Raw genomic sequence first — 15,253 nt, 5'->3', positions numbered from 1 at the left:
TAAAATGTTATCCTTGAATTGGGCATCATATATATATGAGGTTTTAATTGTATTTATGCTTTGTATTGTTTTTATGCCTGAAATACCTGGGGGAATTGGAGGAATGGAGGGAGTTCGATTTCTGAAAGGTCTTTGGAAGCTTGATTATTCAGACTCAAAAAAGTTAAAAGAAAACAATAAAAACAGAATGGCATAAACTATAGTGAAACATTTAAATTCCAAGAGATGTTAAAATATACTAAATTTTAAGATTAACCATTTTACAAATCACAAAGTACAATGCGTAGATATTTTTATTTAAAGTTTTGAAACAATTTCAAACTTGGAGTTTGAAATTCAAATTTACTTTAGTACAAAAACCACTATACACTCTTTACTCAGCAGCCAGCTTCCTTGTTGTTAGCTTTTTTTCTATATTTGTCTTATTCTCTCTCATTTACACACACACACACACACACACACACACACACTTTTTCTTGAAACAGCTAAGTTACAGGCATATGCCCCCATTAGCCTTAATATGTTAGTGCATATTTCATAAAAACCTACTTTCCTATGTAACCATAGTGCATTTGTCAAATTAATACAGATAAATATCTACCATCTAATTCATAGACCTAACTCATATTTTGCTAGTTGTTCCTAATAATGTCCTTTGTAAATCCAAGGTCCAGTCTAGACATTGCACTTGTCCTGTTTCTTTAATCTCATTCAATCCAACAGTTCATGACTACATTTTTGAAGACTAGTTTTTGTAGAATGGCAGATTTAGGTTTGTCTGACTTTCCTCAGGTGGTGGCTGTTATTCTGGTCAGGAATACTACAGAAGTAGTACTGTTTTCTCAGTGCATGAGACCAAAGGCACATAATGTGGATTTGTTCTTTATTTATGATGATAACCTTTGTCAGTTGGTCAAGATGCTCTCTGCCAAGTTTTTCCACTATAAATTAGTAAGTATTTTGTGGAGAGCCACTTGATACTATAAAATATCAGTGCAAGGAGTTTAATATTTGTGAGATGCATTAATTTTAAAATAATGTAGAATTGATTGCATAGTTGCTAAAGAAGTATACTATAAGTGGGAGTTGGTAGGTAATCTAATGATTAGCATACATATTAAGCCTCAGTTTTTTTAAACCTGTTTGCTTATACATAGGACAAAAGATAGGTTTATGCAGATAATCCAGTAAACTTAAGATATACACATATTTCCAGTTTTAACTTTCTACTTGGTCTGAATTTTAACATCAATATTAATACCTCTTTAGGAATTTCTATTATAATCAAAAATTTCTGTAAATATTGTATTGAAGACCAAATAGTATACCCTTTGAAATTTTAAGTTGAAAATGATTTTAGAAATCATTCAGTCTTTTTTTAAAAAAACGAAAAAGATTTTATTTGAGACAGAGGGGGAGAGAGCACAGGGGGAAAGCAGAGGAAGCAGTGGAGGGAGAGGGAGAGGAAGGAGAGGGAGAAGCAGATTCCACTGATCAGGGAACCCAGTGGGGGACTCTGTCACAGGACCCTGGGATTGTGACCTGAGCCAAAGGCAGTCGCTTAACTGACTGAGCCACCCAGGTACCCCAGAAAGCATTCAATCTTTTCTCTAATTTATTTTGACTTAATTCCATAGATAAACTATAAACTTAAAAGAAGATTGATTTACCCAAAGTGATATATTACATGAAATGGCACATGTTGCTGCCATTACAATTGAAATCCCATAAGATGTAGAAATATATTTGCTAGTAGAGAATTTTTGTTTGTGAGAGCTAAATAACAACCATTTATATCTGAGATGTTAGCAACTAAATGGCATTTATGCTAATGAATTCCTATTCCCCACATTCCCAACAAGCATACAAACCTTAACATTTGAGCATTGAACTCTTTCCCATCTAGCTGATTTGTTTGAGTAAGTAGGTGAAAGTCAGCATACTATTTAAAATGTATTTGCTAGGCTTGTATACTAATAATGCATCCCCAAATTTGAGTCTTTATTAAAGATTAGGAGGCATGATATTGGTCAGAACTATTGGTATTTAATATGTGTATTGTGTGTGTGTGTGTGTGAGAGAGAGAGAGAGAGAGAGAGGGAGAGAGAGAGAGCGAGCTGTACTGTTACCAGTTAATTATGTTACCAAATCCAGGATGTAGCCTGTCATTGGTTTGTAGTATGCACATTTAATTCATGTTCTCCTTATCCAGAACAAAAGAGATGAACACTTACTGAAAAAAAGAAATGTCCCCCAAGAAGAAAGTTTAGAAGATTCAGATGTTGATGCTGATTTTAAAGCAGTAAGTTATCTTGATGTTATAAAGTGTTTTTATAATAATTTTTATAATCAGAGAATTTGATTTTTAATATAAGATCAATTTTATAATGATTAGTGTATATTAACTTCAGTAAATTTAGTAACTTTATTTTTTTTTAATTTAGTAACTTTAGTAAAATAGACTTAATAAATGTAATTTTGTTTAAAAACTTCCCTGAACTGTCTTTTTTTTTCCTTTTAAGCAAAATGTAACACTAGAAGCTATATTGCAGGTATGTTATTAATTTAATTCTCATTTTGGAGTATTTTGAAATTGATACCTTTTAAATTTCTGAAGTTTAAATTTGGTGTTACAGAATGCCACAAGTGATAACCCAGTGGTCCAGTTAAGTGCCGTTCAGGCTGCAAGGTAAATACTAATTTGTCCAGAGAGAGAATTATTATAGATGTTTGAGCGGGTAGTCTAGAAGTAATACATTGTTATTTTTGTTCATAGTTTGAAAATTATAGCAATTAATTTCTTATATTGCTTTTTCTAGAAAGCTATTATCCAGTGACAGAAACCCACCAATTGATGACCTAATAAAATCTGGGATTTTACCAATTCTAGTCAAATGTCTAGAAAGGGATGATAAGTAAGTATGGATTTGAGTCCCTGTTCACTTTTTTCAGTTAACTGAAAATTTAGGATTATAATTTAACCAATGGGTTCAGTTAGGTTTCGCATTTGTTATGTTTTTCATTTGTCATATATTTTTATGTAATTTTCTAATTCTATGATCCTAATCAGAAGATCTAAAGTATTTCTTTTTTTAGTTTTTGAAGTATGTGTATATTTTCTAGAAAAATTGTAGCTTCTGTTTATTGCCTATTCTAACTTACCTCAAATATTTATAGTCTTTATTTAATTTGTTTTTGTTTTTGTTTTGAGAAATATTTTAAAACAACCCAAATAGGTTTGAGTCACTCTTTGCTTATGAGTCTATATATAGATTAACCTCATGACTGAGTCAACATGAATGGTTTCCAGAACTGAGTGGCTTTTACCCTGGGAATAGTCCAGCTAGTCCACTGATCTTCTATGAAGTCTTTAATAGAACTCCAGCCATAACTAATTGTCTAATAACTTTCTTTTTATTTGTGGTAAATTGAAAATCAGGTTATACTTTTCCAGAATAGAAAGGGAAAAACACAGCTTTGTATCTTTTGAGGTGTGGCCCCATCTCGGTTAATGTTTAGAGATATCTTGGTGTGCTGTATCTTAAACCTCATCAGTTTGAATACTAACTGGGAAGAACATAAATTTGAACTCCAAAATATTTTTAAACAAATGCTGGTTTTTGCATTTGAGAGCATTTAGACTAAAATTTGGTATATTTTGCTAAATGTTATCTAGTCAATTTTCAATTGACTAGTTACATAGTGGAATATAAACATTGCCACTAAATACTTCTTTCTACTTTCATTGTGTGCTACAACCATCCCTCCAAGAGTGCTTAATACTTATTTTATACAATCATGTATATTTTCTGTATAAGTATTTAAGTAAAAATAAGTTTTATTTCAGCTCTTTATTATTTTTTTAAGATTTTATTTATTTGAGAGTGAGAGAATATGAGAGAGAGAGAGAGCGCGCGTGCGCGCACGCAGGAGCAGGGGGAGGGGCAGAGGGAGAGGGAGAGGCGGACTTGCCACTAAGCAGGGAGCCTGAGATGGGGCTCTATCCTGGGACTCCCGGATCGTGAGCTGAGCCGAAGGCTTAACTGATTAAGCCACCCAGGCACTCTTATTTCAGCTGTTTAAAAAATAGTCTACTCCTCTACTTCTAAAGACCCCCTTTTTCCCTTGATCTCCTTCTCTCTCTCTCTCTCTTTTTTTTTTTTTCTTACTTTACATTCCAGCCTTTGGCATAGGCTTATTTGTATGTATCTGTGAAATATGGCATATATACAAAAAATATGCTAAAATACATATAGGCCTGTGTAACTACTGCCCAAAGCAAAAACAAAATTATCAGTAGTTTGGATCTGACTTTATGGATTTGTCATGGGAAATTGCATTATCATGTAAAAGCCCATAGACTTTGGAGCCACATAGATGTTGGTTTAAATCTACAGTTTGCTATTGACCAAAACCCAAGTGGTTTTTGAGCCTCAGATACCTCTTCAGTAAAAATTAGGTGATTGTGAGGAACGGAAATAATACACCCAAAACACTACAATATCAAACTTAATTACTTAAAAAAACAAAAAAAAAACCACTTTAAGTATTTAAGTAACTTAAATACTTTTCAAATGTCATCTTAGAATACTATATCATTTTATTTTATATATCTCACTGTTTTCTCATTTAAGACCCTAATTTCCAGTATTTTGCCAAGCTACCTAGACTAGCTTAATAAAGTAACCTAATAACCCTTTCTGATTGTAACTCAGAACAACATAAACTCATCATCTTTGATCTTATTATCCCTTTGCTTCTTTTCGGCCTCTGATATCCTCTTTAGACCCTACCTTTTGCTAAAATTCATTGTGTAGTTCTTATTTGCTAGTCCATTTTTTTATCTGGCCCACCTTTCTGACCTCACTGCATGTTCTGTCTCTGACATTTATTCTCCTTAAAATCTTTTTCCTTCTTGGATTCCTCTAACCATGTTACTAACAACCTCACTGTCTTTCTTTGATATTTATAGAGCTTTTTTTCTAAGTCCCTAACCTTTCACTCTCCTTAGGTTTTGCTCACTACTACCCTCTCCCACCTTGGTTTTCTATTTAAAGGAATTTATATTCTTTCAGCCATCTATCCTAACTTGATGTACATAATTTCCTTTGAACAGGTCTTTCCATCAGGCTTTAACCTTTTTTATCCATTTTTTATATCATGGACTCCAACATTTTCTTTACTCTCCTTTTCAGTAGCCCTCTATACTTAGTATGTCTATAGAATAAATTCCAAGTTCTGAAGCTTGGGATTTGAATTCTACTCCCCCTCACCCCCCCACACACATACACTTAGATAACCTACCCTCCCAATTTCATCCCTCATTAGATTTCTGCATACTTTCTTAGCTTCTGCTCTCCTGATCTATTCCTTGTCATCTGTACACATCATGGTCATTCAACTCGGGATATTTTTTTTTGTATTCCAGTTGTTAGTGCATTTCTTTCTTTATCTGTCTTTAATAGGCTAGTTCAGTTTTCACTTTCTTTGTGAGGTCTTCTATCACAATTCCAAATTGTGATAGTAAAATCTGAAACCTTGTAGTAGCTCCAATATATATAAAGCAGATGATGTAGTGGATCAGCTGGGGTCCCAGCTTTAAGACCAGTCTAGAAGTCATGATAGTATTCAAGTGAAATGGTGAGGGCCTCAGCTAGTTCAGTGATTTTGAGAATGATACTATAAATATAAGAAATGTTTAGGGGGGAAATTGACATGACTTTTTGATTAGATGTTTATTGGAGAGGAAGGAGTCAAGGAAAATAATGACTAGCTAAATGTTGCAACTATCAGTGGACATAAATAAGTAGATTTATATTGACTGACTTTGGAAGCCATTAGGATAGTCAGGTGAAGATATCCAACAGGCAATTGGATATAACAAGATGAAATTCAAGAACAGGGTAAAGGATAACTGTAGAGGTCTGTGGTCATAAATATAACTGGTAGTTATGTGTCTCAAGATTTTTTGTGTTTTACAGTCCTTCGTTACAGTTTGAAGCTGCTTGGGCGTTAACTAATATAGCATCAGGAACTTCTGCACAGACTCAAGCTGTTGTACAGTCTAGTAAGTAAATTAACATCTTTACTTGCTGGGAGTTTTTTAAAAATAAAGGCAAAGAAGTGGAGTTTTTTTTGTAAAGACTGAATTTTATCTTACAACATTTTTAAACTAGTGAATTTTATGAGTTACTTTTGATGGTTGATATCTTTCCCATGGCTATCATATTTTGCCCACCTCAGGGTGGGTAACTATGATTAGTCTGTTGATCCAAACTGACAAAAGAAGCTCTTTGAAAAAACTAAATGTCACCAAGTACTATCAATGTATGGGACACTTAACTGACTTTAGGTGGCACTGAAGATGATTTTAGGTAGTATATGATATTGCAATAAATTACATTGAGTCAGTTGGTGAAAATACTGCTCTCTCTCAGATATTTCAGAAATATCAAAGGAGAAAGTTCCCAGTTAGATATTAGCTGTACTAAAAAGGTAGCAGATTTTAGACTAGGCTTTTAATAGAAACTAGTAGGTACAATTTAATAAGAATGTTTTATTTGCATTTTTAATTTTTTGGTTATTTTCCATTTGTAATTCTGGTAAGTGATGCTGATCTTCTATTTATAGAAGTGATAAAATTAAATTACAAATGTGAGGTCAGTTGAAACCATCATACATTGCTAGTGGGAGTGCAAAATGGTGGGCCTCTTTGGAAAACAGTTTATCAAAAGGTTAACCATTGAGTTACCATTTGACCCTGCAGTGCCACTACTGGGTGGAACCAACAGATATGAAAACGTGGCCACACAAAGACTTATGCATAGATGTTGCACATTTATTTACTCATAGTAGCCCAAACATGAAAACAATCCCAGTATCCATTAACTGATATATTAGTAGATGAACACAATGTGTTCTATAGTGGAATACTATTCAGCAATAAAGAATGAAACACCGAAAAAAAAATAAAAAAAGAATGAAACACCGATATGTGCTATACACAGATGAACCTCAAAAACATTATGCTGATTGAAAGAACCCAAACACACACAAAAAACCCACATATTATACAGTTGTGTCTATATAAAATATCCAGAATATGAAAATCTATAGAGAGAGAAATTAAATGGTTGTCTAAAGCTAGAGGAGTGAGCAAGTAGGACAGCTATGGGTATGGCATTGTTTTGAGAGTGATAGAAATGTAAAATTAAACTGTAGTGATAACTATGCAACTCTGTATAAATGCTAAAAATCATTGAATTGTTTACTTAAACAGATATATTGTGTGTAAATTATATCTCAAAACCATTTAAAGTGTGAGTTGGTCTTAAGTGTTAAGTAAATAATACAGGTAGTTCAGAGATACAACAAAAAATCCTGGAAGTAGTAAGTTCAGAGATACAACAGAAAATCCTGGAAGTAGTACACAATTGACTGAAATTTAAGAAAAAATGATCTAGCTTATGCTTAGTTTCCTACCTAGAATGAGTATAATACCAGTATTTTAGAACTTATTAACATATAAATTATGTAAGAGTAAGGATTATAATGATAAATTATTTTAACATATAAGGTAGGCCAGATGTGGGAATGATCTTTAGTTAAAATCCCATATCAATAATTGAGATTACATGGCTAAAGTCTTCTATTCTAAATTTGTGTGTTTGGGGGTGAGGGGGACGGAACTTTTTTTTTTTTTCATTATAGGAAAAATTTTCTTTTTTTTTTTTTTTTTTTAGTTGATGATATAATAGCAACTTTTAAATCTTGCCAGTAGGCGTGTTACTCAAATATTACTAGGGGAAAATACTAAAATTAACTTTTTTAGGGTAAGGGTATTTGCCACATTTATTCATTCAGTGAATTGTAAGTGGGTAACCGTAGTGTGCCAGGCTGTGTACATTTTATCAGCTTATTTAGCCTGAAATCTGTAAGCTCTTCAACATTTTGCAGTATCAATATTTGTTTTTATTAATAGATGCCGTACCTCTTTTTTTGAGACTTCTCCATTCACCACATCAGAATGTTTGTGAACAAGCAGTATGGGCTTTGGGAAACATTATAGGTAAGTTGGATTTAGGTTTAAAAAGACTCCAATTAAGAATCTTAATTAACTTTTTTCCTACATTGGCATAGCCATTACATCCTATGTTTCCTCTAATAAAATTAGAGGGTCCACGCCTCTAATCAACATGGGTTGGCTATCTTCTTGCCTCATAAATACTACCTTAAGATGGTACCTCTTGAAACAGATATGCAATTTGCTATCGGGATTAGTAGGTTAAATTTGTGTTCTCCAAATCAAAATCTGGAGAAACAGCAATACTTGATGCCCTTGACTAATGGTGAGGAAACATAGAACATCAGTGTCCCAACATGAGCCATTGCATACATTTCAGACTTTCTCATCCTGAATGTAATTTTTTTTTAAATACAATTTTCATTTCTGTAGGTGATGGTCCTCAATGTAGAGATTATGTCATATCACTGGGAGTTGTCAAACCTCTTCTGTCCTTCATCAATCCCTCCATTCCCATCACCTTCCTTCGGAACGTCACATGGGTCATTGTCAATCTCTGCAGGAATAAGGACCCCCCACCGCCTATGGAGACAGTTCAGGAGGTAAATGAAGAATTGCAAAGCCCAGATGGTATATTTTCCCTATGTTTATGCTTTAGATTTTCATGCACAGGGAATGAAATAATGCATATACTGATTTTATGGCAGGTATGACATTTTTTTTAAGTAACATATATTTAATTTTTTATTCCTGTGAAATGAAAGTTGAGTATCTTATGGCACCTGACAAAATGTTAGTCCAGCCTAATTCTTATTTTTTAATGCCTACTTTCATAAATTTAAAAAAAAAAAAACTGCTTTCAAAAAGAAAAATCCAATCGGAGAAAACCAAATCTCAGAGGTTTTGCATTGTTGGTTTACTACTAAAACAATAAGAGATTGCTACAGATAAAACTAGTATACTTATATGAATATATATGTTCTTGAATGAATTTGCTTTAAGTCCAATTGAAATTTCCGTAAATTTCTGACAAAATCAGTTTTCTTAAATGTGTGACATACTTTGTGTTAGATCTAATTAAACAAAGTCAAAACTTTTCTATTTACATTTAATTTGTAAATAGATCTGAGTATTTTAAATGTTTAAAAATTCTGTGCAACCTTTAATCACTTGACTGTGTTGAAAAATGTTAACTATGAATCTTTATAATTGACATCTTTCACCAGCTTCTGGGTTTTGCTGTTATGGAAAGGGTACTTAGTATGACTCCTCCACCCCCACTTCCTCCCTCCCAAGTTTAAAAAAAAAAAAAAATCTGTAAAGCCTAAATTCAGCAAATAAACTGTATACTTTGTACTGATTATAATCTTCTTTACTAAATCTTAAGTCAGAACCTTTAACTTGACTGAAGTAGCTAATTAAATAAAATCATATCTTATTCTTTAAGCAGGTAAGTAAAAGGACAGTTTTCAAAAAAACTTTTTTTAGGGATACCTGGCTGTCTCAGTCAGTAGAGCATGTGACTGTTGATCTTGGGGTTGTAAGTTTGAAGCCCACGTTGAATATAGAGATTATTTAAAAATATAATCTTTAACAACAAAAAACAAAAAAACAGCTTTTTTTTTAGATAACTGTGCTGTATAGTTGCATCTCCATTCTTTCCACTTAACATATGTCATAAAGTTACTAAAAACAACTATTTTTCCTTTAAGGTACATTAATCTTTGCCAGATTTTATTTGGATATTTAAATTGGACATCTGAACTTTGTTTTTGGTTTTTTAGATTGAATTGAAATCAGATTTTCATTTTCCTAATAAAAATTCAAACAAATTTAACATTATCTTTTCTTGCTCTGCAAGTAGTATTTACTACTTTCTGTATCACAGTTATTCATTTTTATAAAGACATACTCATCAATCTACTGTTATTTATTGTTTATCTTTTTTCCTCAGATTTTGCCAGCATTATGTGTCCTCATATATCATACGGACATAAATGTAAGTAAAGCAGAAGCTTAGGTTTGGGACTCTGTTCTTGATGGGACTGGAAGGGTTTGTTTGTTTGTTTGTTTATTTATTTATTTATTTGTTTATTTTTAGGCTTTGTCTTAGCATATGTTTTATTGTGAAGCTTCCACAATGTGTGGCTGTTTTTCGAAATAGGATTAAGGTTATATTAACTTTGTATCTTAAGTTATTCAGATAGCAAAAATGCTAACTTTAGAGAAATTTCACATATTGTCTTAAGTATCAATATTTATAAAGAGGTAAAAACTTTATAAAGGACCTTCATATTTCTATAAATCTCATTTTAGGGACACCTGAGTGGCTTATGATTTCAGCTTAGGTCATGATCCTCATGCTCGTGGGATCGAGCCCTGCAACAGGCTTTGCATTGGGCTCTGTGCTTGGCACTGAGTCAGCTTATCCCTCTCCCTCCCTCTTCTTGCTTTCAATTAAATAAATAAAATCTTTTTTAAAAAAATCTCATTTGATTCTTAAATAGATATTATGTTGCCATTCTACAGAATAAAAAACTGGACCTTAGGGACATATTAAGTGATTTATCCAAGGTTGCAGAGCTTGTAAGAATCAAAGTTGAGGGATCCCTGGGTGGCGCAGTGGTTTGGCGCCTGCCTTTCCAGGGTGCGATCCTGGAGACCTGGGATCGAATCCCACGTCGGGCTCCTGGTGCATGGAGCCTGCTTCTCCCTCTGCCTGTGTCTCTGCCTCTCTCTCTCTCTCTCTCTGTGTGACTATCATAAATAAAAATTAAAAAAAAAGAATCAAAGTTGATGTTCAAAACTAGATCTTCTAAAAAACAAAACAAAACAAAAAAAAAAAAACAACTGAAATCTTCCAGTGGCAGATCTTATGTGCTTTCTGTGAAACCACACTGTTTCTCAGGACAACTTTTGGAGGTACAGTGTTGAAGAATATCAAGTATAGTTTTAAATTTAAAGGCATTTTCGGATGAGCCTAGGTGACTCATCACTTGCCTTAGGCTCAGGGCGTGATCCCAGAGTCCCTGCAAGGAGCCTTCTCCTCCTTCTATCTGTGTCTCTGCCTCTCTCTGTGGCTCTCATGAATAAATAAATAAAAACCTTTAAAAAAAAAATTTTACTAGCTGTATTCTGGCAGAGTTTTTTATTAGATAAAATGAAAATTCTCCTTAATGTAGCAAGGCAAAATGTTACTCTTCCATGGAGAAAAATAATGAATGAATTTCAATGAATCTAGAATTGATTCTAGTGTTCATCTAGCATTGATTTGTTTTCTCTTGTTCCAGCTAAGAGATCTTTCTGATTTGTAGTATGTTTGTGTTTTTATAATCCTGGCTTTGTTTATATACATACATAATACATATGTCTATGTGTGTAATTTATCATTGGGATAAAGGAAATGCATCTTTACTGACATTGAACCACATTCCTCTAGTTCATTTTAGAACTTTAAGCTCTTAGGAAGGAATCTTTTTGCAACTAAAGTAACTTGCCACTTGTGACATATTAACCTGAAATGTCATAAAAATTAAGTGGAACCTATTTAGCTATATACTGTATTTTCAAAATGAATATAAAAATGACTTAGCAAAAGTCAAAAAAGAGCAAGAAGGAGGGCAGCCCGGGTGGCTCAGCGGTTTAGCGCCACCTTCGGCCCAGGGTGTGATCCTGGAGACCTGGGATCACATCCCACATCCGACTCCCTGCATGGAGCCTGCTTCTCCCTCTGCCTGTGTCTCTGCCCCACCCCCCTCTCTCTCAATCTTTTTTAAAAAAAAGCAAGAAGGAGTAAAATTATATCAAAAAATGAATTTTCGGGCAGCCCTGGTGGCGCAGCGGTTTAGCGCTGCCTGCAGCCTGGGGTGTGATCCTGGAGACCCAGGATCGAGTCCCACATCGGGCTCCTTGTGTGGAACCTGCTTCTCCCTCTGCTTGTGTCTCTGCCTCTCTCTCTCTCTCTCTCTCTCTCTTTCTCTTTCTCTGTGTCTCTCATGAATAAATAAAATATTAAAAAAAACAATGAAAAAAATGAATTTTCTGCTAAATTTAATTCTAAGCATTCCATCAGCTAAGATTAAAGGGAAAATAAACAGAATATCTGATACTACCCTCAAGACTTTTACCCCAGAACCTTATGGCATAATGATTACAGCTAAATGAAAGCTTCCACCATCTACCGATGATGTTTATTTGAAAGCCAGGGGTATTAAATGGCAAAGTACTGAATTATAATTGTATCTGTTAAGTTTGGCAAATACTCATGGATTATTAACCACCTAAGACAGAATTGTGCTGTGAATTGTTGACTCAAAGATAAAGAAGACATACAGAACATGCCTTCTAAGACCTTAACATTAGTAGCAGGTAAAAAGTGTTGAAAGGAATGAGCTTTTGTTGATGACTTGCTATGCTGAACCTATTTCTGTAATTTCCTACAAATGAGTTTGAAATTCAGTAAAAATAACCTTTCTGGCAACCAGAAAGCTTCACTGAGAAAGTAACATTTGAAATAAGTTTCACATGGAGAAGGATGGCGGTAGAATGGCAACAGGGGTAGCAAAGATGATTATTTGAATAGCCGGCATTTATTAAGGGTTGAAAATGTGCCACGCACTATTTTAAGCACTTTTCATATATTAGCTCATTTATTCCTTATGAAAATGAGATTGGTACCATCATTATTTCCCTCTTACAAACGTGGTAAAAGAGGCAGGTAGTTAAGTAATCCGTTTAATGTGATACAACTGTGACAAGTGCTATTTTGTTAAGTGGAAAGTCATTTCAGGTATATGAGGAAAGATATTAAAGACTCAGGAGCATACTTGGAGGGTTTGGAGAATACAGATAGTTAATAACCCAACACATTTGCTGAGGAGTTAAGTTGTAGAGTTTTGAATCCTGTGTTAAGCAGTTTGGGGTTTCTCCAGTGATCAGTACAGAGTCATTGAAGATTTTTAAATAGAGGAGTGAAGTCATATCTGTTATAGTTAGATAACTTAGAAGAGGTATTCAGGGTTTGGAATGGGGAAAGTATGAATACAAGTAGGTTTATTTTGCTATCATAATTGGTTTAAAGAAGTTGATGAAGGTCTGAAGTAAATGATTGAGAGGAAGATTTTGAATATTAATAGATGAAATAAGTAGAACTTGAAGAGGAAAGGATCAAAGTGAAGGAAAAGTAAAAATTACTTTAGTTTCTGATTTAGCAGTCATCATTGATAATATAATGCCATAACCATCAGGAGTAAAGCAAAAGGATGAGACTGGTAGAGAAAGATGAGTTTATTGTAGGGCAGAGATATTGATTCTGATTTATTTGTTGTTTCTCCGTAGCAATATTCCAAGAAGGAAAAGGTAATACAGGTTTGAGAATTATTAGTATTTAAAGGATTCATGAAAATATGGGGGAAAGGCTAAAAATTGAATTCTGAGAAATTCTCTGCATTTGAGCAGTGACAGCAAGAGAGGAAGAACCAGCAAAGGAGTTGGTAAAACTAGAAAGATGGAAGAGTAAGTTATAAAAACAAAGAGTGGGGATAAATATGGCAGGAATTTAGCAGTTTCTGGATCATACAACATCTCCTCTACCACTTTAAGAGCCATATATCCTTTATGTATCTGATACCAAAGAATAAAGGTCTGATTTGTATTCTGGATGAATGAATGAATGAATGAATGAATGGTCATATCATTAAGTGACGTGTAGATTTTAGGGGAAAGGGGAATTAAGAGGACAAATTGGAGGTTGTAGTTTGGAAGAGAGAAAATTAGCACCAGTTTTAGAGCTTAGATATTAGGAAGATAAGAGAAGACTCTAAAAATATTTCAATGATAAATTTGCTGGGTTTCATATGGATGGTAAGAAAAGAGGAAGTCATAACCCATCTTTCTAACGTGGGTTTTAGGGTTTAGGACACAGCGGAAAACAAGAATAGCAACAGGCAGAGGAATGAAATGGCACAAGCGACTTAATTTATGAGACACTGACTAGTGAGAATGCTGGAGAAGCTGGGTTGGGGTATGGAGATAATTAGTTGGTTTTATAGATTACAATATGCCGATGTGACATTAGAAGAAAAACTAAATATTCACCCTTAGGAGTAGAGAAGAAATCTGGACTGATTCAGGTTAGTCTGTGTTTATTGCTTTCTAGTTACTGTGTTTCTTAAATTTGCAATCCCTATGATTCTGTAGCATTTGGTTTTCCTGCCCTTTTTGAAGTTGTTCGTGCATGGCCTGTTGACATGCTGAGACAATTTTGAGTGTTACCTAACACTTGATTCAAATCTAGCTTATTGTGGTATTGCTGGTGCAAATGAAATTAATCAGTTGTAGCAGATTGGTTATATGTGGAGACTTGACTGTTCGTGACACTTGATGATAAGCGTGTCAGGTTCAGTGAATTGCTAGAAAGAGTCACTGAAAAGCTATTACATTTATATTTATAGTTTATTACAGCAAAAGGGTACAGATTCATTTAGGAAAAACTTAGTTTTTTATTTCCTATATAGGGAAAAGCCTAGTCCTTCCCAGCTGTGTGTCTGTCTTCTGTATGTCTCTGTTACACAGAACACTTCACTTCTGATACTTCTGGTTGCCAGATGTATAGGGGTTTTCCCCACAACAACATGCAAGTCTCTGTGATACCATCTGGGTATCCTACATTTAATTTGTGATACGGTCTACCTGGAGAGAATGTCAGATCCCACAGTTTAAGCATTCGTTTCTCTCAGGTCCCCAACGCCCACCCTAATACTCACACACTTCAGATGTCAGTTGCAGGCCCAGATTGTCACCTGTGCTTCTAACTGGCTATAGATTGGAAGTTCCAACAGAACTCAGGGTAACACATTTACCAGGTTATTAAAGGACATGATAAAGGATACAGATGAAACGATATAAAGGGCAAGATCCAGGAGGACCCTGAAGGCAAGAGCTCTACCCATGGGGAATTGGGGTATACCACCTTCTGGGTGTGTATATATTTACCCATGTGGAAGCTCACTGAACTCTGTACTATTGGAATTGGTATGCAGGCTTCCTCATGTAGGCATGATCAATTATTAACTCATTTCCAGCCCTTCTTCTCCCCCCTGGAGGATGAGGGGTAGGGTTGAAAACTCCAAACTTCTAATCAGGGCTTGGTCTTTCTTGCAACCAGCATCCATCCAGAGTCACCTCAACAGAACAAAAGATGCTCCTAGTTCTCTTATCACTGAGGAATGT

General features: G+C 34.4%; 1 protein-coding gene across 1 annotated transcript in view; it reads left to right on the top strand.

Moving 5' to 3' along the window:
• KPNA3 (karyopherin subunit alpha 3) overlaps positions 1–15,253 on the top strand; it is a 92,799-nt gene that overhangs the window by 58,587 nt on the left and 18,959 nt on the right. Inside the window, exons 3-10 of the mRNA XM_077855808.1 lie at positions 2,213–2,302; positions 2,523–2,552; positions 2,637–2,689; positions 2,820–2,915; positions 5,982–6,067; positions 7,982–8,068; positions 8,456–8,625; positions 9,978–10,022. Coding sequence (XP_077711934.1) covers positions 2,213–2,302; positions 2,523–2,552; positions 2,637–2,689; positions 2,820–2,915; positions 5,982–6,067; positions 7,982–8,068; positions 8,456–8,625; positions 9,978–10,022 — 657 coding nt within the window. The remainder of the gene's footprint in view (positions 1–2,212; positions 2,303–2,522; positions 2,553–2,636; positions 2,690–2,819; positions 2,916–5,981; positions 6,068–7,981; positions 8,069–8,455; positions 8,626–9,977; positions 10,023–15,253) is intronic.

The sequence above is a fragment of the Canis aureus genome, chromosome 17 (assembly GCF_053574225.1).
Source record: "Canis aureus isolate CA01 chromosome 17, VMU_Caureus_v.1.0, whole genome shotgun sequence".
Classification (NCBI taxonomy): domain Eukaryota; kingdom Metazoa; phylum Chordata; class Mammalia; order Carnivora; family Canidae; genus Canis; species Canis aureus.
This window is presented reverse-complemented; position numbering and strand designations above follow the sequence as displayed.